The following is a 27,459-nucleotide window of genomic DNA, read 5'->3' as shown; positions in this document are numbered from 1 at the left end:
AAAAGCTTAATTGTGATGAGCACTCTGAGTATGGTATGTTGGTGTGCAGGCTGCCCAGAGGAGTGGCAAAGGGGAGGTGGACCATGAGAAGAGTCAGGTGTAAATAACCAATACACACAGAGTTCAGGGAGCAGACTGCCTTTCTTTGAAAATTGTCCTGGGCTGCAATGAAAGTCATTGGCAAACATCCTTGCAGGGTCCTGTGGCCTGTTTGCTTTGGCTCCCTCTGGTTTGCCCTCTCTCATCCCCACCCTCCCTGCTTCAACATCTCTCCAAATCCATGATGCCTCCAGGTCTTCACCTTGTGTCACATCTCATCCTTTCACCCCAAAACTTATTTTGGGCTGAATCACTCTTACCTCAACTCATTGGCCTAAATTAATCTTTTGTGTAATTCAACTGACTAAAATTGACGTAAATTGAGTTACATCAGAGCTGAAATTAACACAGTCTGACTAAAATAGCACCTGCCTTTTCTACCGAACCAATGCCTGTTTCTTCCCCACCTCCACCCACATACCATGATTTTAACATTTCTTTCTCCTCATTGCTCTTTCACTTATCCCACTGCCATGAGCAAGCTGTGCTGTCAGTGGTCGGTTTTGCCCTCTCTGCTCCAGCATCCTGTTCTCCTTCATCCCACAGCACAGGCTGCTGGTCCCTGTTAACAGCTGAGCCGTGCCTGTGTCCAAACCCATGCAACACCTTTGCATCTTCTATTAGATTTTCCTGTCCTTCACCACAGAGATGCACCATCTGAGTTCAGAGCCTGTTTGCACTAGGCACTTCCTGTACCTGTAGGAATTATAGTCTTACTCCAAAGAATTTGCAAGTCAGAGTGCAATGATGTACAAACAGGAGGAGGGAAGTTAGATGAAGGTGAAGTTATTTATCAAAGGTAGCCTAGCAAGACAATGGCAGAGTTTTGGGTGCACACTTAAAGCCTCTCTTCCTTTTCCATTACTTTTTTAAGCCAGCATAGCATTTCTCATCACCTCTTTCTACCGCTGTCTTTGGGCCCTCACCCTGACATGGTGGTAAAACATCTCCTTTGCTTGCTTTCTCATCTCCTCTGACTTTCTGACTTCCCTCAGCTTGCTCTTGGAGCCTGCTCATGTTGGCTAGGTTTTCTTCCCTCCTCTTGAAAAATCTGGATGTTTGCAGCCAAAAATAAAGTATGGCTTCTCTGGTTGAGCCGTACTTTTTGTCTGGCAGCATGCTCCACCCTTTGCATCTGGGTATTTCTTTGGGGCAGGGATTTATTCCATAATTGCTCTAACTTATTTATTATCATGGCATATGTATCTGTAGTGTTATGCAAACTGCAAAAGCTCCTAGTTCTAAAGGTCACCATGTGTTTACCTTCCAAACACAGATGAGCTCAGAATAAAAGGGAATGGCAGGCTCGTGAGGAGATGAAGGCAGGGAATCACCCTGATCTAATTAATTTGCCAAGGCAGTGCTCACAGAAGTAGGTTACCTAGTGCTGCACACAAACAACTCAATCCACATGAGTGAATTAATGCCCCAGCACTGCGGTGTAGTTCCACAGCAGTGGAGAGCAGCATGTCCTGGACACCCAGAGCAGGATGGTTCTCATCCTAAGTGTCAGGCTACCCAACCTCCCCTGCTGGGACCTACACATGGAGCTTCTCATTCCATAGTGTTGGGTACCAGCCGTAGCTTCCTGGAGGTGGTGGACAGAGGCTGGGATGTTGTAGGGGCTGCCATGGCAGATTTATCCCCAAGCTCAAAAGAGCCTTGCTGCAGTTAATGGCCTTCAGAAGCTGGAAAGCTGCTGTGCTACCTGGTGACCAAGGTCACCAGTACATCCCACACATGGCTTGTCACATGGCTGAGCACTGGCATGAGTGATATCTGAGCTGTGATTTGCTTTTCACATTGCTCTGAAGTGTTGAAAGAGGATCACAAGGTAATTACCTTACCTGAGCTCATGAAGTGGCCCCACTACATCATATATGCAACTTCCAGGAAGACTAGGGATAAATTAAATGCTCATGAGATGTGCAAATTGCTAAGCCATTATTTGCAGTCCTTCCCAAGATCACCTGCTGTCTAATAGCATTTACAATGACTTAGGTCAATTGTCAACATTGGGGGAAAAAAATAAATGCAATCATTGCTTCTTCTACTAATTGACAGCCTCAACTAAGTGGAATTAGAGCCATAAAGACTGGACTCTCATTCTGCTTGTCAGAGCAGAGATGCACTGGTAGGGATGGGGATCTGCCACAGGCTGCACTCTTCCCCAGGGGATGCAGCTGCTTCTTCAGTAGAAGAATATAAATACAGGAGGGTAGGAAGAAGGTGTGGGGGTCTGGCAAGCAGAAACCTGTTCCTGAGCCAGCCATGCTGGAAGAGCAAAAGGAAAAAGGCCCAGGGTCACTCTCAAGGGAAGAATTTTAAAAGATCCCACCTAAGTATGGCAGGGCTAATAGAAAACAGTAGGTGAGTAGGATAAGCAAAACACAAGGGGAGAGATAAGGATTCTTCATCATCAGGAGAAGGGGGAAAAGGAATATGGATAAACTCAGAACTGTGGCTTATTTCTGATGCAGCTTCTCCTCCCCCTCCTTTCCTCCTATGTGCTTTTCATGAGGATGCAGCACAGTAACCTGCCACAACCTCAAAATAAAGAGTACTGGGGGACAATTTGTCTGAAAAATACCCCTCTGCCAAAAAAAATCTCTTAAAGATGATGATCAAAGTGTTCAGGTATTAACAGATGAGAATGGTTTATGAATCTGGATTAGCTCAGAATCCATCTGATTATTTTTAAACCTCTAAGACTGAAATCTATAAACCTTCCTAAGAGAAATGCCATTTATTTTAAAATGAGCAGCAAAATCTTGATTAATTGAGTTGCAAAAGAAATGGATCTAAAAACAGGCATTGGAGGAATATGAATGCATTATGCATTTGGGTTTTGCTTTTGGAAGAATTCAAAATCGGATCTTGTTGCCAATGCTGATTCTAAATTATGATATTCTAAGCCTGAATTCAGGTGTTCATAGACCCAGGGAGGGATTGTTCCTGTGACATTATCTCAGGACCAGGACCATCATCATGCCTCTGGTGGGTCAGCTGAGAAGTTTTTCCCTACTAAAGTCCAAACAATAATGTCTCCAGTATCAAAACAGAGGTGCTGTGCTGGTTTCCCCGTGTGTGGCTTTGGGGTGCCCAGGGTGTGCCCCTGCTTAGAGGGATGCCATGGCCTGGGACAAATTCTGCTGTCTCAGTCAAGCCACATGGTGGTTTGGCCACACAAAGAGCAGCTGGAAGACAGGCAGGGAATGTCGCCTGTTTTTTTTTCTGACCTCAGTTCAGCATTTATAAAGAAAAAAAATTTAAAAGAAAAAAATCCAAAAAAAATTTTAAAAAAATCGAACTGCAAAACCTCCAACATGTCTGTCTGGAAACGGCCTTTCCAGAGGGAGGTTTGGTCGGCTCCTTTTATTTGCTTTCTCTGACTCACGGGAGCCACTTGCACCCACTCGATCTGCCTGCACTGTGTCACTGCTGGACAGAACCACTGGCAAGTGAAAGGGATCTTCTGGAGCTAGTAGTGCTCCTGATAAGGTCATGAGCAGCTGATTTCTCCTTTGCATTGCTTTTTTGGATGTTTTTAAGCTAAATACACATCTGAGTCCCATGTATGCAGATCAGTAAAGGGCATCTTCAAAACCAAATCAACACACTTCTACCACATCTTAAAATCTAGCTGTATCTTTATGTTCATGAATCACAGATCAACTTGTTCTATCTCCAGGTTTAAGCCTATGCTTCAGTCTCCTGCATCTCTGCTCAGAGGGTTCCCTTTTTCCTTCCTATGCCACTCCTTTCACACAGTTTTGCATTTATTGGGAGGGCCAAACTGCTTCCTAAGTATCCATTTTTGTATTTTTAGGGCCAGCTTGTAACTTCTCCCTAGTCAAGCCTCACAGTCATATTCTTTTCTCCTTCTTATAAAAAACAGTTTCCTATTTTGCCATGGCTTTTTTTAGCCATCCTCCAGGATGCCTAAAACTTCGTAGATACCAGAACTTTTTCTCTGCTTCCAACTGCTTTCCTTTCCTCCACTGAATATGCAGCTTTTCAAATGAATTTGTTCACTCTCAAACACTTCACATCTCTCTTGCATCCCCTCCACTGACTCCCTCTTACCCACCACTTTGGTTATAACTTTGCCATAACTTTGGCATCTCTTGTCATCAGCACATAACTTCATCTCCCACTTGCTCTTGCTGCACTGGCTGGAGGTCTGCTCCACAATATCTGGATAGTGTCATTAATCATTTCCTGCCAGTCTGCTACTCCTCCCTCCAGCCTCTGCCTGGGACACCCACTCCAGACTTCCTTGTCTGCTCCACTCTTCCTGTTAGCTCTCACCTGAACATTTTCTTCCCCAGACAGCTGATAGCAATGCACACTGACAGGTGGCCAGTACACAAATAAGTGCACGATGCTGCCGACTTGTTGCTGTCTTAATTTTTCAGTGTCCCCGATCCTGGTGTTCCTTTGTCTATAAAGCACATCGTGATTTGAGTGCTGCAAAATCATAGCTGCAATTAAGCATCCTATTCAGAGGCTGCATTGCTGATTCCTCGCTATTTTCTTTAGCCAGAGCTTCCATCCAGGATTTGGCTCATCTGCAAAGGGACTCTACAGCTGTCTTTCTTCATTTCTTCCCCTCACCCCCTGCAGGAGAAACCAAAGTGAATGCAGGTAACATTGGTTTGAGGTTTCATTTTTTAAGCTCTTCTCTATAGCAGCCCTGTGAAGTAGAGTAGTATTTTCCTCATTTTAGAGAATGGGAGCTGAGGCACAGCAGATGACTTGGCCACGGCCCCTCAGGGTAGCTCAGCTGAATTGCAACCAGTTTGAGTCCCTGCCCGCATGGGTGTTGAAAGAGCAAGAGACCAGGGTCAGCAGTATTTCTTACAGGAAACTGCCTAAAAGTGCTGCCCTATGAAAAGGAGCAGACAGGGAAAACAGCTAAAGGTCTTTCTGTGCGTGCTCAGTCAGCAAATACCTCGCTGCAAGACATGAGCCTGTGAACGCAGTTGTTCCTCTCTGCTCTCTTCAGAGGACTCTCTTACCTATTTACTCTCACATGGAAACATGTGAGTGGGAGGCCAGAAGCACTTGACTCATTTGCGGCAATTCTCCAGTTCAGCAGCTAGGTTTCTCCCTGAGGCGGTGTAATGTGACAGAAGGGAAGCTTCTGAAAGCATTTCTTCATCCTCCGGATCGCAGTCTGTCACTGCTGCTGCAGAAGTGACACACCTGCCTGCCACCGCCTGCAGCTCTGTGGTCGCTGGAGGGTGAACGGGAAAGGCAGGAGCCTCTTCCTCTCCACCCTGAAATCACCTTGTTTCGGGATTTTTTGTTCTGCCAGTATTTGGACATGACTAATGCACCCATTCCTGTGCTGGCTTGGCAGCCCTCGCGAATGGGATTTCAGACTCGGGACAAGTGGAGCACGGCTCGCTGTGCACGTAGCAGTCTCCCCACAAACTCCTGGATGCTGATCCAGAGAAGAAAGTCAAGAAGTTGCAATTTTCACCAAGTCTTTGTGAGTCTTGCTGTGGTGCCAGCCAGCACAGGGAATGAGTGTAGTGTTTAATAACAACCATGGCCCAGGCACCTATTTATTTACTCTTCTATTTCAGGACAGCAAAGCTCTGTCGCTTCAGACTAACCTGCAGCTGACACAGTGAGAAATGGAAAACACTCTCTTGTATCCTCCATCACATAAACAATTAGTTGTCTTTGCACAACTAATTTTTAAGCAGTTGCTGCTTTATATGGAGGGGAAAAAAACCCAAACGACAAATCAAATCAAAACAAAAAACAACCCAAAAATTGGTATGGTTGAATCGGAGACAGTTTGGTAAATCATGTTGTTATATTTTGAAGGATACCACTCCTCACAAAAAGACTTCTACTATATAGCTCTTGAACACTGTATCACAAAATGGTACTTATTTTAATATCTGCCCGTTTTTACTCCTATTTTGCATGTAGATGGTAACTGTTCTTCAGCAAAATAAGATATATTGAGGGGGAAAGCATCAGGATTTTATTCCTAAAGAGCTGAGCACTCAAAGGTTTATTAAGAGCTTGTAGCAGTTTATGCCACACGAGAAAAACTACTGGGAAATTTATCAAAGAATGTATCATGAGGTGGGCTATTTAGGGACTGAAATTACATAGGAAGGACTGGCAATAGAGATATGTGCCCAGGACAAGTGCAGTCACAATTAATGCTAAATATAAGGTGTCATATCTTTATCTAATGCACAGCCTGCATTGCCTTGCAAAGAAAAGTTAAGCAATTAGGTCCAAATAACCAGATTATACGTGGGAGGTGTTTGAAGACAGATTTAAAACACTGTAATAGAGTTGGGGGAGGGTTACAACAAGAGGTAATATTTCCTGATAGTTTAGTTTACATCCTTTGGAAAACATTCTGGAACCAGACCAGAAAAGTAAGCAAGGCCTTAACCAGGACTTGGCCTGGGACGACACCCAAAAAGAGGCGAAAAGTAAAGAGACCCAGCCCTGCCTATGCACACGCAGCCCCTCCAGCAAGTAATCCCCAGGAACAAAACACATCCAGTGGCAGATAGCATGGTTCTGTGTGGATCTGCAGCTGCCTCAGCACAATTCAAAATCAAAATTCAAATTCCCTTTTCTTGTTTCTCTTGAGCCAGTGCTAATGGCAGAAAGGAAAACCTGAGCCCAAATAATAATGACTCTCTTTTAGAGTGGAAACTGGAATTCACTCCTTGATCCCAGAGGGGCAGGGCCAGGTGCAAGTCTTTCCCCAGCCCTGTCTGCCAAGTTTCTTCTTCTCCGTTCCTGAAGGGTTGGATTGGCTCTGTGGCAGAGAGGGAAGTTTGTTTGCACAGCTCTTTTTAATCCTCTGAGGTGAGGCTGTCAGCTGGATGATCGGGGAAATCAAAAGGAACTGAATCATCCGACCTTATAAAAACTCCAAATCAGGAAAAGACTTGGTTGGAATGTACTGATGTGAGAATGGGGAAGGAAAATGAGATGGGACACGTGCTTGCTTTGGAAAGAGGTCTCTCTCAGCTTCTGCAAAGCTCCTTGCCCCTATTTATCATATCCACACACAGACAACATTTTGTCTTCCAGTGTGAGAGGTGGGGGCTAAACATTTCATGACAACAAAGTGAAAATAATCTCTACTGCCTTTACTTGGATGTGGGAAACACTCGCTTGCTTTTAAATACCAAACTATATATATATTTGTGAACCTACTGTTGCTTTCATGTGGGAGCCTTAGGTGAACATAAAAGACTACATTGTGCAGCTACAAATGAACAGAGCATCCAGGATTAAAGAGATTTTATTTAGCCCCATGTGAAATAGCACAGCTCATGGCAGCCTCTGGTACAGGAAAAAAATGCAACCAACAAGTAATTTAGCGAGCATTGGAACTGAGAAAGTCACATCTCCTGTATATTTATATATTGTGGTTGATTGACCATGGTGTCTAAGATGGCAAAAAATTAATTTGAAGCTCTTCCTACAGATCAGGCACTTATTAGCATTCTCAATTTTATGGAATATCTGAAATCTAATAAGGCATGAACCCACGTTGTAACTTTCACTGGCGGGGACTGTCATAGAGTCTCTTCTTGTTATGAGGCCTGGTATTTTTCACAAAATCTCTAGGGATGTAATTACACTTCTGCCAAATTTGTTTGGAATCAGATAGTGGGCTCAAAAGTTTATTAGAGATATGGACAGACAGGCACAGGCACCATGACCATGTAAGTTTCATTTCCATTAGAAATAAGGCTAAAAGAACTTACATGGCAATTAATTTTTAAAGGAGACTTGATAGGTGGAGGAGTAGACCTTTGCAAAGTATAATTTCAAATTTTAAGTTAATTTCATGCTAGGAAGAGCTATTGAAGACAGTCTGGAATACTAAAAGTATCTTTTACCTAAAGGTGAGGAACAGCACAGGATGAGCTGTGGTGGCCCACCTGATCCTTATTAATTTAAATTAACTCACACTGAGGGCAGGTGATTTCTTAGAGAGAGAAAACAAAGAGCAGCATCAGAAGCTCTGTCCCCCTATAGCTTTTTCTGCATGTGAGCACTTAGGGCTAATCACAGATGTAAAGCACTGCAAATGCCTCTGACTGTTTGTATTTCACCGCTGCCTTTGACTTTATCCTTGTTTCCTTGTTCATTCCCTGCCAGCTCTGTCCCTCGGTTGCAGTGGGGAAGCACTGCTTTTTATCCTTTGTGTATGCAATCCACAGTAGGACCAGAATCTTGATTAGGGCCCCTAGCAAAGATCACACACCTCGAAAAAAATCAATTCAACATTACACCCCCCAGTCTCTCCAGTGGGATGCGTGTGGATATTTATTCATTCTTCAAGCCAGAGATTGGAAGCAGGGCTGTTTTACTCCCAGCTCTGACACCAGCTTGCTGGGTGGCCTCTGGCACATCACTCTGTCATCTTCTCTGTAAGCTGGGTACCCACCCCACCTGCTTTTCTGGAGTCGCTGAGCTGCCAGAGGATTCAGACAGGACGAGCTACCAGCTCACTGCAGCTAACAGGCCACTGCCTGTGGCCACCATGGTGCTCCGCCCACCTGTCATGGTGCTCGGCCCAAGCTGTCCTCCTCTTCGTTATGAGCGTTCCTCAGGTGGCTGTCAAGTCTGAAAAAGAGAGGCAAAAAGTCTTAAATATACTTTTGTATTTGCACCCCAAAATACACCCAGTGCCCGGGCCTGGTTCTCCTCCAAGCACTGCAGTCGGGACCCTGGTGTCAGCTATGCCAGGGTGTTGTCCCAAATCTGGGTTCTTTCACACAGTGGGAAAGCTGATCCACACACAGAGTTGAGATACTCGATTTTATTTCATGTCTGCGCAGAGATGGGTGCGAAGTGGTAAATCCACAAAGCTAGGAAGCGTATTTATACACACATACACAATGTATACATATGCAAGCACATTTATACAATCCCATTCAGGCAACATTTGCATAATGAATCTACATCACCACCTGGCTCAGCTACTACTCCCTTCTCTTTCCCCATCTCAGTTTAAAGGCACAGAGTATTCCAAATTCATGTGTTCAGTGCATAAGGGTCTTCCCTCGGAGGTGCGGTTTTCCCATTTCAATGCACTAAGTTCACTCCTAGGACACAATTTCACAAGTTAGTTCAAGATTTCTAACTCACATCCCTGGAAGCTGGTTTAGGCCGCCACATAACCAGTCTCTTCCCTTTATCTTACATCACATCCTGCATCTCCTAGGTCACGTTGTTGTCCTTTTCGCAGAAGCTGTTCTCCCCGCAACTCGTGCCCCGCTCCCCGGGGGTCACGCAGGGTCTGGCAGAGGGGCAGGGCGGCGGGGACAGCCGTGTCCCGGGCCCGGGGGAGCGGCCGCCCCACCCGTCGGGGCGGGCTCGGGCAGGCCAGGTGAGGCGGTCCCGGCCGTGCCTCGCCCTCCTGCCGCAGCCTCCTGCCCTCGCTCCCGGCCGGCGCTGCGCTGGGGGTGCCGGCGGCATGGCGGAGTCCCAGGTGCTCCTGCTGGACGAGCTGCACGTCAACGAGAAGGTGACAGAGGCCCAGGCCCGCTTCTACTACAGCGAGGAGCAGCGCCGAGCCCTGGAGGCGCTGGTGACCCGCGGCGAGGCCGCGTACCGGGAGGCGCTGAGGAAGGAGCAGCTCCGCGATTTCCTCTCCGGCCGGGAGCTGCAGGACCTGCGGGGCGGCTGGCGGGGCTACGACGACCCCCGGGAGGGCGGCAAGGTGGCGCGGGGGCCCGGCGGCGAGACCCTGTCGCTGGCCTATTGGCCCGAGTGCTCGGACACCGAGGTGCCCCCGCTGGACTTGGGCTGGACGGACAAGACCTTCTACCGCGGCATCAGCCGGGTGTCCCTCTTCACGCACCCGCGCAAGGAGGAGAGCGCGCCGCACCTGAAGGAAGTGGTGCGGGAGATGATCCAGCAGGCGCAGAAGGTACGGCCCGGCCCTCGACGGGCCTGCCCTGCCCGCCCTCACCGGGCCGAGGGGCTGGCTCGGGCCACGGGGTGCGAAGGCGGGGGAGAGCCCCGCGGCCCGGCTGCCCTCGCTCCACAGCGGAGCGCTGGCCATGCAGTGGTTGGCGTCCACCAGGCAGGGCTTTCCCTGCGCCTTGTTGCCAGTCGCGATACGCTTTGCTAAAGCTGTGATGGAGTTAAACTTCGCACACCCCCTCCACCTGCCCTCAGTGGGGGTTCTGTACCCGTGGTTGGCGTTGTCCTATCCCGGTCTCATTCCCGGGTTCAGAGGAAGACAGGTCATGATGCTGTTACAGACAGCTCTACCTGGTGTGCGCAGGTATCCCTAGTTAAAGACAGGGCAGCGTGTTCGTTTATGGGATGGTGCTTTTGGGGTTTATTTTCTGTGGTCTCAACACCGTCCAGCCTGAACTTCAAGTAGCCAAAGCGCAGACAATATGCGGCTGCTCCTCCCATTTATCTTTCCCTGGAAATGACTGCTGGTGGTGACAGGGCACCTCTGGCAAGGAAGCAAACCAGCCATGATGCTACAAGAGCTGGCTTTGATCAGGCGAGGGCGATCACGAGGTTTTCGTCACCCACCCCGGATGTGGGTGAAGTTCCTGGGGAAGACCACCCAGGAAAAGATCCCCGTCAGAGCTGACACACCTCTTGGGTAAAGGGGAGAACAGTGTAAGAAACTTCATTCCTGCTCTTAGTTTTGTAGCTTTCTGTTTTTTCTGCTTTATAATTCAGGAGTCATTTCCTCATCCACCTGTTCCCCTCTGCCAGCATACTCTATATGCACAACTTCTTCAGACTTGTTCAAACCAAATCTGCCAGGAAACACAGAAAACTTTCTAGAGAGGCATTAATCTGGTGGGTGATCTACTCAGCTCCCTGCTCTCAGAAATTGCGCACACCCTGTAATTCTGTTCAGTGACTGGTGTGATCAGTCGCTTAGATGACAGAAGCTGTAAAATCCTTACACTCCAATGTAGTACAACTTCACCTCCTCTTTGCACTGCCTCAAAGGCTTCTACAGACTGTTCAAGAGCTGGGAAAATTTGTTTCTTTTAATAGCTGTGCCTGGCACCTAGAAATAATTAATTCCTTTGTAGATTTTTATTTTTTCACTGACTGGACAAACTGTGCCCCTCCCAGCCCGAAGCCGGTTTCATGTTTAACAGGCATTTGAGTGTTTAATGGTCCTTTTCATAGATAACTATGCCTATTGTGTTCAGCTGAGCTGGCCCTTGCAAAAAGAAAAAACCAAATCTGCAGGTAGCAGATTTTTAATCAGCAAATGAGAGAGGGGGTTTGTTGGATTTGTTTTTTCTGAGAGGGGGGTCTAAACAGATACTGGTAATATGTGGCACATGTCTGTGGGTGGCTTATCATCAGTGTTTTACAAACATATGTTAATTAAGCTACCTCGCTGCAATGAGATTAGCAAGCATTAACTTGCCAATCTTAAGATTCCAATGAAGAGCTAGGCACGCCTATGGGCCCTACAGATAAGTTTATTATCCATAGGATAGGAAGAGAAATGGGGAAAACCTCTTGCAGGGGCAGACATTCATGCTCTGACTTGCTATGCTTGAGAACGCTCCTAGGTGATCTTGACAGATCCCCAGCTGTGACAGGGGTTTGAAATGGCAAACACAACAACAGGCGTTGCCCATGGGAAGTTTTCACTGCTGTTCTCAATGGTCCCCATTGGAAAGAAGCCTGAACTGACCCAGACCCCCACAGCCTGGAGGGAACCATCCATTCCTTCACATTGCAAAGCTGGTATTGACAATTAATGGTTTGTCCAGGACAGGGTGTAATTTCCGCAGTTGTTACTCTCATTACAAATGGAGGGGATGGAGAGAAAAGAAGTTTGTGTTTCTGCTGTTTATTCCCTATGCAGATGTTCTTACGTCAAAAGAATATTATTTGGCATCCTTTCTCCTAAATAGCTGATCCATACCACTGTGTGTGTGGGGAGAGTGAGCATAACAGGCCTGAGTTAATGCATAAACTGTCCATGCCTTTAGTTATGATTTGCCCGTATATGGAGTTGTTCAGAAACAAAGTGGCACAAATTCACTGTATTTTAATTTTCAGAGGTTATGATAACATTCCCTGCATCCTGCTGAGAAGGGAGAACTAAGGCAGGACCTGAAATCCTGCCTAGTAGAAGTTACTCTGGGACTTAGTATGATGTAGCTCCAGCACAGTTCACCTGTATCAGGAACTTACATGTTAATGATGATCATAAATACAATGTCAGCTCTTTTTTTTTTCTCTAACAAAGGGAAGCTGGTGTAAGCACTGTTGTAGAAGGAGCCTGACAGAGCAGATGTGTTGGTTGTTGTTGGCCCTACAAGCAGAGACTCAGCAGAGATTCAGCAGATGCAGTGGGGGATGTTTTCTGTGGTATCACCTTCCCAAAAGCCATTTGTTCAAGGGTATTTTTCACAGGAAAGAAGTCTCTGGGGAGAATTATTCCCCCTTCCTTAGGGGGCTCCTGCAAGAGAGCTGCACCTCTTCCAAGCATCAAGTGAAGAAAATCCTACTGTGTGATTCAGTATTTAGCTCCATTCACACCTGTATATGCCATCCCCAGCCCAGATGGGCTTATTATTGTGATCCCCAGCACCTGGGAAATTAAAATTTAGACAGCTCTATTCCCAGCATACTGTCAGCATGGCAGCTCTGACCTGGCATGCTGATGTTATGCAGAGGGACTAGAAAAACAGTGGTTCCCTTCACTGCTAACCTTTAAAATGTTGGGAGGAATAACTCAGGCAGAAAAATTAATTGGTATTTCTAATGGTCTAAAAGATACATGTTTTGTCTTTCTCTCCCTGTAAGATCAGCATTACAGTTACCCATAACCATAACCTTCTTGGTTTTGTTGTTACTCATCCTATAAATGTTCAGGCTTGTCTCTCACGTCAGTGAAACCTTTTGTTTTATGTAAAAATCTATGCCTGGAAAGAAGGATTAGTTTTATACCAGAAAAACAGTACATGGGAAGAGAGGGAATGATCGTTTTGTCTCCGAATCTTGAATACACTCCAGTCCCTTCCTGAGAAATAGGAGGTGTTTATGTTTGAGCTCTATAAATAATTCCTTGGGAAGCCAGCCCTGAGAGCAGAGTTTTCACAGGGATTTGGGGAAAAAAAGAAAAATAGAATTCTTGTTGTCTACACTATGCATTATGGCCAAGGATGCAGGCCCTGATTCCTGTGCACATTCATTCTTCCATTAGACACCTTCAGGTTAAGTTAAAGTTGTGTTTTCAGTCTTTTTTTTTTTTTAATCTGTTTTCAGTGTTCTTCTTTGTTTAAGTGAATCCTTACAGAGACAATGAAAGTTTCTCAACATAGAGGAAAAACTAGGCATTTGGCTTTGTCATTCTTCAGGCTGCTAATATAAGTCATTTTCATCTGGAAGAAGGAGAACTCTCATAGACATTACTGAGTTCCTTCCAAAGTGCAGCAGCTAACCCAGAAAATTAAAATTATTGGTAGTGCTTGGGCATATACATCCCTGTACTTTTGTCGCCCTATAGGCTTCTCCTCCATTATCGGGTATCAGTGCTCTCCTTTATTTTGCACCAGTGGAATGGGCCTTCCTTTCAGTTCCTAGTATTTATTCAGTTGTCTGTCTACCATCTTCTTGTTTCCAGATTATTGCAGTGGTCATGGATGTATTTACGGACCGGGACATCTTCCGCGATATTGTTGATGCAGCATATAAGCGCTGGATCCCAGTCTATATAATCCTAGATGAGGAGGGTGTGAAGCTCTTCCTGGAAATGTGCAGATGCCTTGACCTCAATGACTTGCAGATCCGGGTAAGATACTCAGTACTGAACCATTATCTCCTGCAGATCAGTGGCCTTTCACAGTTGTAATGAATCTCGGAGCTTGCTTGGACCAGCAAGCACATTTCTTCCTCCCTACAAATCATACCACAGCACTTAGAGAGGGTTGATGGAACACAGAGGGACAACAGAGAGGCTTGATTATACAGAGGTAAAGAAAAAGGGAAGATTTGGATTTTTTTGCCTTTCACCCAAGACAGGGATCTGTGTCGTTTCTTGGCTCTTGTGACCTAAACGTTCCTGTTTGGGGAGAAAATTATCAGCGAAAATTCTTAAAAGTCTTCTGTGTGAGGATTCAAACTGGAATTCTCAGGTAGCTCTTTGAGTTGTTTGCATAGATCCCTCTTACAGGACACATATACTCTGTGAAATCAAGACTGTCCTATGCAGCAGTGATCATCCAGGAGTGAATGAGTTTGTAGTCCTCCTCTGCAGAAGAATTTCAGAGATTGAGGGCCACAGCTGCTGCCCAGTCCCATACCAGTGTGTGCCTTCATGCAGCACAGCAGAGTAGTCAGTCTAGCTTGGTTGGCAGAAGCAGCCTCAGAGGGATCTCACTCCATTACATACAGACTGAAATCCTTTGTGTGTTTCTTGTTAGCATTGTATTCCTTCCTTTTCCCCCCATCTTTTTAGTCACTGTTGCTACTACAGACTTGTTCTGGATACTGAAAGACGTTGCTAGGTTGGAAACAGCCTATGGGATGCCAGACTCACCCCTCTTTGTGATCCAGCTGTTCTGAGCAGCAGCGGGGGAAAAAGTGCTTTTTGCCTGGAGGAAAGGTGTATTTTCCATAAACACTCAATTAATAGTTTAAAAAAACCCAAAACACAACCAAAACTCAAGAAGCTCTGAAGATTATAGTCTCATATTAATAATTTTATGAGAACCATCTTAAATCTGGATGAAAATTACCTGCATGTATCTGAACAGTGCTCTCAGTGCTGTGAGCTACCACTCTGCTCTGAGTTTCATAAAAAAAGACATCCAGCTGAGAAGTTTTCTCATCTTTCTCCAAAACAGTGGTGGGAGTTCCTTCCCTCTGGTGTCTTTGAAAGCAAGACACAGACCTCATTATAACAGACGTGTTTCAAGTGCCAGTGGTATTGTGTGTCCTAGGCTTGTGTCTCTGGTATATAACTCTGAAATCACTGCAGTAGTTCCATTTGCTCTGGTACCAGTTTCCCAGTACTTTTCTCACTGTGTCATCATGTATAGGAATGATGTAATCAGTACTATAATATTTTAACTCCTGGACAGAATAAATAAGAACATGTCCTGATATTTTAGAAACAGCTGTGTTGCTACTGGAGAGGTGAGTTCCTTTCGGTCTGTCTATTCTGTCTTTAAACAGTAAGCGGTCCCATTCTGCTCTTCCTCTTATCCTTCTCCACAGGTATCTACACAGACTTGGCACTCCTAAACCAGTGATCACAGTGATGTGCTACAGCAGTGCCTAGGTCCTCCAGCAGTCTAGCTGTATGGCTCTCTCCAAGGAGGTGCAGTTTGAACTGATTCAATCAAAAGAAGGAAAAAACTTTTCTGTGTTCCTTCCGTGATTCCCTTCTTTCATGGCAGCCCATGCTATGTTTTTCTTTAGACTTCTTCAACTAAAAATAGTATAAGCTGAGTTGAAGGAAGTCCACAGAGAAGAAGTTTTTAACATCTTTTGACCTAGTTGTTCCTTATTCTGCAGAGCTTCAGCCCACAGATTGCTGTCCTCCAAATTTTTCACCTCTTTTCCCATGTATCTCATACTGGATCTTAAATTCCCCTGAAGGTTTTTACCTCTCTTTTCCAGTATGGCTTAGGTTTTTGTTAGTCTTGCTAAGGTCAATGCAGTTAATTCCTGTATATGGTTCTATGGAATGACCAGGGAGATTCTTCATGGAATGGGGAAACAAGTAATTTGCCTCTCAAGGAAGATGTTCTCTTAGTAGCCCACCCACAGCTGCCTTGGATGTGCCTGTGCTGCTGCTTGGGTCAATGTGGCAGAAACCATGTAGGGATTTCCCTGGCAACTGCCTTTGGATACCCTAGGAAGCTTCAGCAAGGTTAAGGTTTCCCCTTGAGGTCTCCCCCCAGCCCTTCCTCTTCGATATAATGTGCCAAGGGTTGAAGATCCAGATTTAAAGCAAGAAAGCAAGCTGGGCCTCGTGTCTTGTTCAGGTAGAATAATTTTGTCCCGCATTGTTTGATCACAGAGGGTACTGAAATTGCTGAGTAAGCTCTATCATTTTCACCCATTTCTCATCTACCAGTCCTGACATCTGCTTTGATGTCTGAGTTTCTTCAACAGATTTTTAGCAACAGGGAAAATGCTATCTCCTTTTTGAATTACCATTTTGCTTTATTCTAGAAGATTTTCACCAGTTTTCACCAGTTTGCCCCCAAAGGAATTGTATACTCTTTCTTCCTGCCCTTCTGCACCTTTCCTTTGGTATGCTTGTGCAAGGTACAGAGGATGGCTTTTTTTTTCTCAGGAAGTTGCAGCCACATGAGATACAACTCTAAGGTTTAGAGGCAAGTTCTGATCCCAGGGGGAGAGAGATGATGCACTACCATCAACTGCAGGGTCACAATGTTTATTCTGTCTTCTGTCACCACCAGATACTCATTTTGTTCTGTGTTTGCTGCCCTTTTTGTCCCATTGCCTAGTTCATCCAACACAAATGAATACTTCAGCTGTCCTAATACAGGGAGATTTACTGTTAACACTGGATTTTGTCCTTTGTCTATGTACAGCAATGGACATTTTCACAAAATTCCTGGCTATTGTATTATTTTTGTAGAGATGGCAAGGTATCATGATCTGCTGGCAGTCTCATGGGAGGGAGACTGCTGTAGGAAGACAGAACCTCACCCTGAAAAGAGTAAAAGTCCTTAACCAACTCCAATCATGAAATGAGAAAACCTCAATTTTTGTTTGAAGGCTAGAGTTCACCAGAAATGTATTTAAATTCAATCATCAGAGCGTTCATGGGTTGTTCATAAGAGCCTGTCTTGTGTGTGTGAGTCATACAGCTTCCTGAGCCTACAGGACATGGTTTGTCAGACTTCTGTTATGTTTGACACAAGAGTGTTCTTCGGAGATCACAGTTAATCAGAGTTCTCATAGACACAAAATTCATAGCTCCTCAGAAATTCCTCTTTTTTCAGGACCTGAGGGTGAATGTTCCCACCAGTTTTGAGATTTTTTGTCCTCATGTTTCTGTTAACCCCGACCACAGTAACAGACACTCTTGCCCAAAGGCAGAGAATTCTAGAGTTCCAAGCAAGCCCAGGGAATGACTTATCTGCAGGAAGTTCACCTTCCCATTAATTTTTACATTCATTTTCCCAACATGTAAGGAGTTTCTCCTTTCACTTCAAAAAGTCTAAAAAGCTTCTGCCTAAGAAACTTTTGGAATTTCATTTCAGTATTTCATATTTTTCATCATTGATTCCTCCCTGAGATGAGGGAGGAGTGGACTGTGGTGTGAAGCAGTGCTGTTGGTTTTTTAATGGTCTGCTAGAGTTTTTAATGGTTTAGAGTATTCTTCTAGACTTTCTGTGACCCTCTGAGAATGGGAGCTTGCAAGGCTTTCTTTTTGTAAAGACACAGGTAATACTCAGTAATGATCTTGGCAGGCCATGTCCCAGCTAGCTGCATTCCATCCTGTTCTACCTGAATACTTGCAAGTTGCACTATTTTGTCAATAACCATGCCTTTTCCAAAACTGTCCCGGGCAAACAGAGGATTTCCCAGTTCTAAGAGGGAAGGAACACACGGGATTCTCTGGTGGAAGTAGTTACACCTCCCTTTAGGATCTGTCTTGTGTATCCCCCCTACTCAGCCCCAGTTTGTAAGCACTACAGCCTAGGTCTGTCAAGTCAGACACAGCATTCCTGACTTTGTAAATTTGGTCTGATTTAGCTTTCTATGGATTCAGAGTGAGGCTTAAGTGTGTCACAAAGCAAGGAAGACCTATTCCTTACTATTTGTGTTAGGACACACTGTCAGGCTTGACTGTTACCAGTCGTATTAGGTTGTAGCCAGGGAGATGTTAGTCACTGCTTGTGATGAGGAGTGGTGCAAGTCTGTGGAAAGGAAATCTGGAAATTCAATGCAGGCTGCATCTCCCATAAGCCAGGGTATGACAAAACAAACCTTAAGCAGGCTTCTGCAACAATACAGATCTGGAGGTGTCACTTCTATCTGGTGAGTGAACTGGTCCTCTACTCAAAATACTTGTTACTATTGTAACTCTAGTGCCCTCTGAAAATGCCTTCAGTTTCACCTCATTTATATTTGTCTTTCCTCTTTGATTATTCTCCAGTCTTTGGTATGTGAACCCAGGCTTGTTTTTCCTCTGTACAGCTTGACTTAGCAGTCCTCAAATGTTCAAAGATCCTTCAAGGCAGAAAATATACAAATAACCTGCTAAGTGACTTGATGTTTATATGACTTTATGCTTGTTTCCTGCATTTCAAGATGTATTAATGCACTCCTGTACCTGTTTTATTCAAGGAGGTTCATGTGCTCAGCTGTTCAGTTCTATCCCCTCTGCACCTTTCTAAGTGTTACATACAACTCAGTTACTGCAGAATTTCAAGTGTGCTTTCTTTCCACCAAAAGAAGGTGATAGAACACACAAACACAATAAGATCCACACTTGTTATATGCTTGAAACTTTCTGCTCACACAGGCTGATACTTCTTGATTCACAGGAGTACATATCACGTCAGAGCTGTTGACTGACATCTTGTGCAGTCAGTATAACATGATTTGGCAATCCCACATCCAGCTAACCAGCAAGGAAAATAAGTTATTTCAGGTGATCAGCCAGTCAAATTCAAATGTTATTTTAACTACTGGACCCTTTCTCCTGTGCTCTACTCAACCTGCCTTCAGCATCCCATACATATGACTCACTGCTAGGCCTTGGGCAAGCCACTTCATCTTTTTCTGTCTTAGGCTCCTCTCTTTAAAACAGGGTAATAATACTTTGAACAGTGTTGGCAGCATTAATTAGCTAATGCCCACACAGGACTCCAGACAGATCAAGCAAGAGCTGAATGCAATCGTACTATCATCAGTTACTGTTAGTCAGAATTTGTATTTCCACTGCTCTATTCTAGTGGGGGGAATAGGAGCAGATTCAGAAAAACAGCTTTTGAAAGAAATCTGCATTTTTATAATCACTCATTCCTGCATGCTGATTTCTATAGCCTATCAATATTTAAGCTGTCAGTGAGGTTTATAGTAATAGGACTTAGCTCTTTGTGGAATCTGAGGCTGTGCTAGCATTAGCCACATCGTCCTGATTCTTCTGCTCTGCAGATGGAGAAGAATGAAACAAAGGCAAATTGACTTTCCCAGAACATCACAGGGAATTGTATCAGAACTGCAATTACTCGTGGGACTGTGTCTCACAGCCCTGGATTTATGACTCCAGTTCACAGTGCCTTTTAGCTTTTCAATCTTAAGGAATCCTTACATAAAAAGATGGTGGGATGAAGCAAATGGTCTAGATTTGTGTGTCAGACTTACAAGATAATTTGCTCCAAACTTATACTGACATTCAATGATTTTGGGTTTGGGAGGAGGAGGAATGTTTCACGTTAGGCACTTTGGCAGTTAAGCCTTGTGCAGCCAGGACCCATGAGCAGAGTAATCCTCAGTCCAATGTGCAAATATATCCTTATAGTATACACAGACACACATCTATTGTTGAAAATCATCTGACCTTAGCTTTGTGATTTTTCTGTGTCTGGTAGTGCTTTGTTTTATTACTTGTAGGTTTGCTGACCAAAGGGTGTGAGATGTGAGGTTTGGGAAAAGGTATTCTTTTTCTAACTACTTCCAGTCATTTTATGAAAATATTCTTCTTCCTTGTCTTCAGAAATTCTTCTTTGCTGATCTATTCAGGACATTAGTAGAGGCATTTGCCTGATAGCATTGTCTTGCCAATGACTCAAGTGAATAGCTGAAGACAGAAGGCAGGGTTTTGATGATGCTAACCCCTTGGACAGCTATAAACTGATGGAGAAGAGTGACCTGTGTAGGCAGGGGATGACAACAGAACTTACAGCACTGTGCTTTCCTTTTCCAGCCCTTCCAGTGGCTGATACAAAATGAGCTGTAGTCCCAGAAGTAGTGAGATAATGTGAGTGACATCTTAAGACTTGGAGCTGGCAATTACCTGATTTTCTGCTCTATTTATTGTGACATTTTGTCTTTTCACCTCCCTGTTAGAATATCCGCATACGCTCTGTGACAGGAGTTGGGTTCTACATGCCATCAGGGAAGATCAGAGGCACACTGGCATCCCGGTTCCTGATGGTGGATGGTGAAAAGGTGGCCACTGGATCATACAGGTGGGTTACTCTTGCTTAAGGCGTTAAGGCATTTATTTAAAGAATGGTCATGACTTTCCTTGAGAGTCTTCTTCACATGTCACCCCCTCTTCTATCCCATCTTCTGTAATCTGTGTGGCATATGTAGAAACTGGAGTGGGACAACGGAGAAGATGGCATAGAACCCTTCTTAGAGAATGGAACATGCCCATGCTTGCAGACCATTTCAGAGGGCTACAGAGAGTTCCACACTGCATCAGGAAGGGGTCTGCAAGGACTCCCCACCAGTCCCTGTACTCAGTTCTCTTCAGTGAGGTTTTCAGTTCCAAGACTCTTCCTGTTGATGCAGTGCTGCTTTTTTAAAAGGGTAAACTGTCCTTCAGAGCTTCAGGGCCTTTTCTCCCAAATCTGGTCTACATGTCTAAAGAAGAACAATAATGTTGTGTTGTGTATCTATTGGGGCCCATCTTGTCAAGGATATAAGGGCAAATGGCACAATGCTACATATTCCCCTGTAGTGTCTTAGGTTTTGTTAGGTAGGCTGGGTCAATTACGCACCCCAAAATCTAATGTCAGTTCTGTTTCCTCCTCTTAGCTTCACATGGACTTCATCCCACATTGACAGAAACATCCTGCTAGTCTTGACAGGACAGCACGTGGAGATGTTTGACATTGAGTTTCGTGAGCTCTACGCCATCTCAGAGGAAGTTAATTTATACAAGGAACTGGGTATTGCTAACCCATTCCTCCTTGGAATTGGGAAGCCAGGCTTTCATTCCTCCACCGTGGCTCGGAAGTTCATTAACCCAAAGTATGGTTTAGTAGCAGGGGCAACCCGTGGTGATATGATGCTCTGGGCTTCACGGCACAGGCAAGACAATCACGGAAACATGGAAAAGGAGGAAACAAGTGAGTCAAAGAAACGGTTAAATCAGTTCCTGAATGACTTGGTCACATTGGAGCAAGTGTACCCAGAAATAGATCCACCTCTGGAGAACTTGAACAAGCTGAATCGGAGCCCCCAGAAACTGTTCTCTCGGCTCCACATGGACCTGAAAAATAAATCCAAATCCAGAGAGTCTATTCGTGACATAAAGAAAGAAGAGGCACAGAGCAATGCAAAGCAAGGAAAACGGTTTGCCAGTGGGCTTTTCAGTCGCAAGGCCAAGCGGTCTCCAGGCTCAAGCATTGAGGCCAATTCTTTTGCGAGTGAAGGACATTCAGGAGAAGACCTTGGGAACATGAAACTGGAATATGAGAGGCTCAGCATTGGCCATGCCAGCGTTCGGAGCACTGGAGGCAACTCAGGTAAAACATTTTACTGGCACACTCTGCTTTCTGTGTTCCTTGTTCTGAGCTTGGCTGATTGATGCAAGCATACCCACTACAGGCACTTGTGAGTAGATCCTCTTATTTCCTCTGAATCAGAATGAGGTAGATCAAAGGGTAGAAGCTGTATAAAAGATACAGGCAATTTAAGTTGAAAAGCAATTTAATGGCAGTCTTACTGTTAAGTTGGTACTTCTCATTCTGGATGTTTCTTGTACTTTTGAGCAACAAAGGGAGAGAAAGGTGAGCATTGCCTTGTGTAAGACAGTGCTCAGCTCGTGAAGTGCATTTGCCTAATAAACAGCTGCACTATGTTCTCTACTGTAGTGGCTAGCAGGCCACAGACAGATTTTCAGTGTAATCCTTCTTTTCCTCATTAGAGTTTAGGCAGGTGTATTTCCTGTGACAAATTCCTGGTGGAGAAGAGAGGAAAATGTGTTTATATTGAGGTGAGGGGACAAGGAGTGGAGGAAAGGGTGCAAGTCTTTTTAATTTGCTCCTTTACCACCTTCTGAAATGGGGGAGAAGGCCATGAAAATAGACGCTGCAAAGAAGTAGATCACTAGATCTCAACTTTTCTCACTTTGCTAATGCATGATTGGTATTTTCAGCAAGTCTTCCAAGGCTTCAAACAGTTAAAGTCACTAATGCTAAAGATTTCTAATAGGTTATTTGTTCAACATTTTACATGTTTTGTGAGATTGAAGTAAATATTTAGACTATTCAGCCTGGTTTTCTTCCTCACAGTGAGCTGTGTTGGGTGTCAATACATCCTGCACCATCAGGAAAATAAACTAATTGCAAGCAGAAAATTTCTCCTCCACTTGTCAGGCCAGAGACCATTCTGTGCTCTGATGAATGCAAAATGCAGATGTAGAGAGACTGAATTCCTTTGCAGTTACCATGATGTGAAATGGAAAAACATTCTTATGGGAGCAAGAAGAAAAGCAGGGTATTGGGACAGTCAACAACAATAATTAATTAGATTCCTGAAAATACTTCTGGCTAAGTGAAAGACACACTCAAAAATGCCAAATGAAACAAGAGAGATGAACTGCAAGAAGCCATGGCTAATTTGTTTAAGACTGTAGTAGATCAATTTTAGAATCTGCATTTGGCATTTGGGGAGGCAGAACTTAACCCTGGTCTAAAGAGGTCCTCTCTCCAAATAAGTCTTGAGCACAGACATTATGTGCTGGTGGGCCCCGTTTCTCAAAGCCAGGAGAAGCAAAATCAGTGAGGACCTGTGGGGAGATGTGTGGGCATTTCCACTCGCAGCAATGGACCTGAGTGCTTGCACTACCCTCTAGTGACAGAAGCGGAGAATTGTGTCATCTCTGATTCATCAGCACTTTGCAGTATCAGAGATTCTCACTGTCGCCTGTTTTAAAACAGCCAGCCTGGCATTCCCACAATGTCCTGATGAAATCAGGCCCAGCTTAAGGCAAAAGAGGTTGATGTCTTTGGTTTGACAGTGGGGTGCTGCACCCTGCTGTGGGGCATCGCACCATCTGGGCAGCAGGGATGTCCCTGTTCCTCCTAACACAGTGGATCTGTGGCAGACAGTCTGATGCTTGGTCTAGACCATTTCCACAAATACCAGGCTATTATGTTCAGATTTTATTTATTGCCACTGTTACTTCCTGCAGACTGACAACTCTTTGAGTAAAGGGGAAGGAAGAATTGAGAACAGATCCAGGAAAGGCACTGAGGTCCAACACACCAGTGTCCCCCCTGTGATTTTAATGACCTGATAAATCTTTCCAGTGAGTCCTTGCTAGTATTTTTGGTTTATGCAAATTGAGAATCCCCATTCATGGTGACAGTGGGAGACTCCACACTTTTGAAGTATAGTGTAAGTAGACTTGGGTGCTCTGGTGTCATCAAAGGCTGGAGGAAGATCATGGATTCTGTGTTGCTTTTGAATTAAATCACTGTTCTTGAGAGAAAAACTCCTCTAGTCTAATAGTCCCAAAGTGGCATGTGAACAGAGGTGATAGAGAGCACATTAGATAGATTGAGACTCATGAGGAACAGAAAAGGATTTAAGAAGAAATTCTTAAACACAGCCATGGAATAGAGTTCCAGCCGCAACATAAAGACAGGAGGCACTTTGTTCTTGAGTAACTTTAGGGCTGACTTCATTTTAAAAGTTTGTCTTTGAGCAAAGCTAGTAAAAACTGGTGCTGTGATACTCTGAGTGACAGAAGAGAGGTAAGAAGTGGAAATGAAGGAGAAGGTACTTGGTATGCAGGCGGGTTAGGATGCAATTACTCAGAGCTTCACAATTTGAAATAGCTGCCCTTACCTTTTGTAAAGATTACACAGCACACTTAAGCCCCATGGGCCTGCCTGCACACACATCCTCCAAAGTCACTATTAATTTTCTAGCACCACAGAGACACATCCCACCTTGCAAATGCATGGGGAGACCAGATCCACACCCAAGTAGCTCATGGAGTAGTTGAAAGACATTATTCAAGTAGGCTAAAAGTCAGATTGAGTCTTGTAGGAGTAAGTGGTGATGAAGAGAATCTGAACTGAGAAGGGAAATGATGAAAGTGTGTGCTGTGATGGAGTTTGAAAGTCTGATGCAGTATTTACAGGCTAGAAAAGAATTCCTACGAGTCAGAATTGGGAGTGTGGAAAATACAAGGGCTACAGATAGTAAGTAATGTCCCAAACTAAGTACCTGAATTAACACTCTGAGGTGGTGTCCTAGCACATGGCATGGAAGTTGTACATTGTTTTACAAGGCTTTCTCAAACCACATGATCAAATTAACAGAACCCTTGAATTTCACTGCTGCCCACTGAGGAACACAAGAGCAGCTCTGAACCTGACCAGAATCTTTTTAACTTTAAGCTGGTGGTGGGCAGACTATGATCAGCAAAGACAGTGACTTCTGTGTGCAATTTCTGGGAAACACTGCAAAATTCTGAAAGCTGTGTGCCTTCAGAAGGTGCAGACTTTTTGGTTAGTGTTCTCCCTTGGAAGAAGCAAAGTGGGCTTGTTCAGAAGGGTCTGCTGTCCCGAGTTGCTCCATGCATCAACTTCATTCCTCATGAACAATGGTTGCAGAATACATACACGTACTTAGTAGAAGGATTTTGTGTTTCAGTTTTGTGTGCTTCTTGCAGCAAGAAATGGGATTTACACTGGGCACTACAATGGCATTGAAATATCTGCTTAGTAATCACCAGTGTTATTCAGCCAAAGTGAGATCATGGAAGGATGGTAACTGGAATTTTCAGCCTCTTTTCTAAAGAGAAAGAGGGAAACGTTGGGTACATACAAGGAGGGTGTTTGCTGTAACTGTAGTGGGATATGAAGAAAAAGGTCAGAAGACAAGAGTAGAAAGTGACAAGAATAAAAGGGCTCTGAGTTGAAATTAAGCAGAGAAGCACAGACGTCTTTCAAAATAAACATGAGGGTCTTGAATGTGATACAGACAGGGAAGGAAAGAGGGGTGGGGGGGAGATAGGAGTAATGATTATACTAGCATGAAGGATGTGTCACAGGGTGCAGGTAGAATGAAATGCCACAGGGAGAGGTGGGGAGGAGGCAGTAGCACACAGAGCAGCCACAGAAGTGAGGGCAGGTTGCAGTGCAACCTCCCAGGTGAACATCAAGATGCAGTGTGGAAGAAAGTGGAGAGAAGGAGGGGGAGAAAAGAGAGCTCTTCTCTTCCCCATCGCCTACAGGTAAGGGCAGCATTGATCAAATACCCACAAGCAAGAAAGTGACATTAAAAATTATTCACTTGAAGCCCAGTACAGACAGAGGCTGTACTTGGGTTGAATGCTGCCTAAACTTGGCAAGGCTGAGATTTCTCAGTAGCATGTCACCATGACCTGTGGCAGTTTTCCCCCTCTATTTTCGCTCTGTACTGGCATCTGGCTCCAAGTGCTTGGGAGATGCACATATACCTTCCTTCTGTACAAATACATGAGTAGGGCCTGCCTGTATTCAGAGTGATTCCAATCCACGTGGCAGCCCCTGTCAGTCCCTGCTGCCCTGGGCTGGACTCACACAAGCTTTGCTGAGCTCAGAGCACAGATGAGCTCCCTTACTTGCAAAAGCCTCTGAACACACTTTTGTACAGTGCTTGAAACAGGTATGGTAGGGCATCCAGATCAACATCTGACTGTAATGATGGAGACCAGAAGTGCAAGCATTGAAAGGTACAGATACTGGGGGCAGAAGAAATTCATAGACTAACATAAACAGTGAAAAAAACTAGGATTACAAAAAATGGAGGCAGCATACTCGGCCAGTTTAGTGAGAGACCTTGGGATTTGTATTGCAAAGGCAGTGGTTGAAACACTGGCACTAGAGATGTTTGAAACAAAACGTGAGAAAAGCCTCTACTGAGAATGTGTGTGGATATCAAATGGATGAGATGACCTTGGGTTTTTGGGGTTTTTTTTCCATACCTCATTCTTTGGAAAACTTCCCACCCAAGGCACGACCAGGCTATTTTTCAGTGCCAGCTGGGACCTAATGATACTGCTGAAGCTGGACTGAGTACAAGCCAAAGCCTGGAAGTACTTCTCCAGTGGTTTTCTCTACAATATATTCTGCATTTGCTCTTACTTTAATGTTCCTTCATTTCACTGCAGTAGAAAAAAAGCCGTGAGAGAATGCAGAATTATGTAGGCCTAACACAAGGTGTATAGTAAAAAATGAGAGTGAAGCATGAGTCTTAACTTTATCCAGGTCTTATTTACCTAACATTAATACTACTTTAACTTCTTTTCATTCCAGGTAACCTGAATCCAAACTCCACCATGAGCGATAAAAACAAACAATCTACCTGTGTGTTATCTTGATTGGGAAGGATTGCCTGGAGAGCTAAAGACTGAATCACAAGCTGGAACAGTAACTTCTTGATTGATTTTGAACCTACAGCCATATCCTCATGCAGTCATCTGTAAAGCCACTGCGGGTCCTGGATGCATCTGGCACCCCCAGCTAAAGCACATTTACTGCGTGATGAGCAGACTTTAGATAGTCAGTCCCTTAAATGAGGGTTGGTGATGAATGTATTAGTCCATATGTCTATGTGCACACATATTTTGTATATAAAAACAACTGTGATGACTGGTGTCAGAGCTCACTCTGTGCCCAGAGAAATGCAGGAAATTTTCTGACTTACTTGTGCTGCTACTTCAGTCTGTCTAGCTACAGACAAGGAATCACTGTGTTGCATTGTTTACTCTACTGCACTGCAAAAATGTATTGATCTGACTAGCTGTAAGGCTGAATCAAATTCAAGTGGCAAATTCTGGGTGAAATAAGGATGTTTACAGACAGTGGAGCAATCCTTTGTCCATAAGGAGTCTTCCTGGAGATTCCTGTTGTCACTTGCCCATGCAGAAATGAGTGGTCTGGGAGAAAGGTTTAGCTAACAGTGGCCAACAGAGCAGTATCAGAACTGTTTCATGTCATAAATGTAGCAGTCGAACAAAGTGATTTAGCAAGAATGTGGTAAAGAGCAAATAGGGAATATAGGGCAGTGTTTAATGTACAGTTGAGACTGGGTCAGGAGAAATACATGATAAGGGGCCTGGGCAGGATCTGGGAGCAATAACACAGAGGCTGTTATGAAATCCTCATTGTTGCTAATTCAGCAATACTTTTACCATTTATGGAAACTGAATGATTAAGGAGCACATCTTTGAGGGCTGAAAGAGGAAGCAGAGGAGGCATGCAAGCTTCCCAAATGTTCCTTGTTTTTTCTCAAGTTAACCTTTCCAAAAATCTAAATCATGCTAAAATTGAGAGCTTTGATCCATAAGAAGCATTGTGTGCAATCAGACCAAAGGTCATCTGATCTGCTGTTCTGCCT

General features: G+C 44.5%; 1 protein-coding gene and 1 long non-coding RNA gene across 2 annotated transcripts; one reads left to right on the top strand and one right to left on the bottom strand.

The window, feature by feature from the left end:
- Positions 1–7,380: 7,380 nt before the first annotated feature.
- On the bottom strand, positions 7,381–9,408 carry LOC148223639 (uncharacterized). Its single transcript, XR_015803869.1, has 2 exons — positions 9,256–9,408; positions 7,381–8,730 (listed from the first exon to the last, which is right to left on the bottom strand). It is a non-coding gene; the product is annotated as an uncharacterized LOC148223639 (long non-coding RNA).
- A 175-nt stretch (positions 9,409–9,583) lies between these two features.
- On the top strand, positions 9,584–26,715 carry SACK1F (scaffolding CK1 anchoring protein F). Its single transcript, XM_014882672.2, has 5 exons — positions 9,584–10,039; positions 13,742–13,909; positions 20,179–20,300; positions 20,875–21,587; positions 26,376–26,715. Exons 1-5 carry the CDS (start codon positions 9,584–9,586, stop codon positions 26,438–26,440), a joined length of 1,524 nt encoding a protein of 507 aa, XP_014738158.1. The 3' UTR covers positions 26,441–26,715.
- The last annotated feature ends 744 nt before the right edge of the window (positions 26,716–27,459 follow it).

This window comes from Sturnus vulgaris, chromosome 5 (assembly GCF_052056855.1).
Source record: "Sturnus vulgaris isolate bStuVul1 chromosome 5, bStuVul1.hap1, whole genome shotgun sequence".
Lineage (NCBI taxonomy): Eukaryota > Metazoa > Chordata > Aves > Passeriformes > Sturnidae > Sturnus > Sturnus vulgaris.
This window is presented reverse-complemented; position numbering and strand designations above follow the sequence as displayed.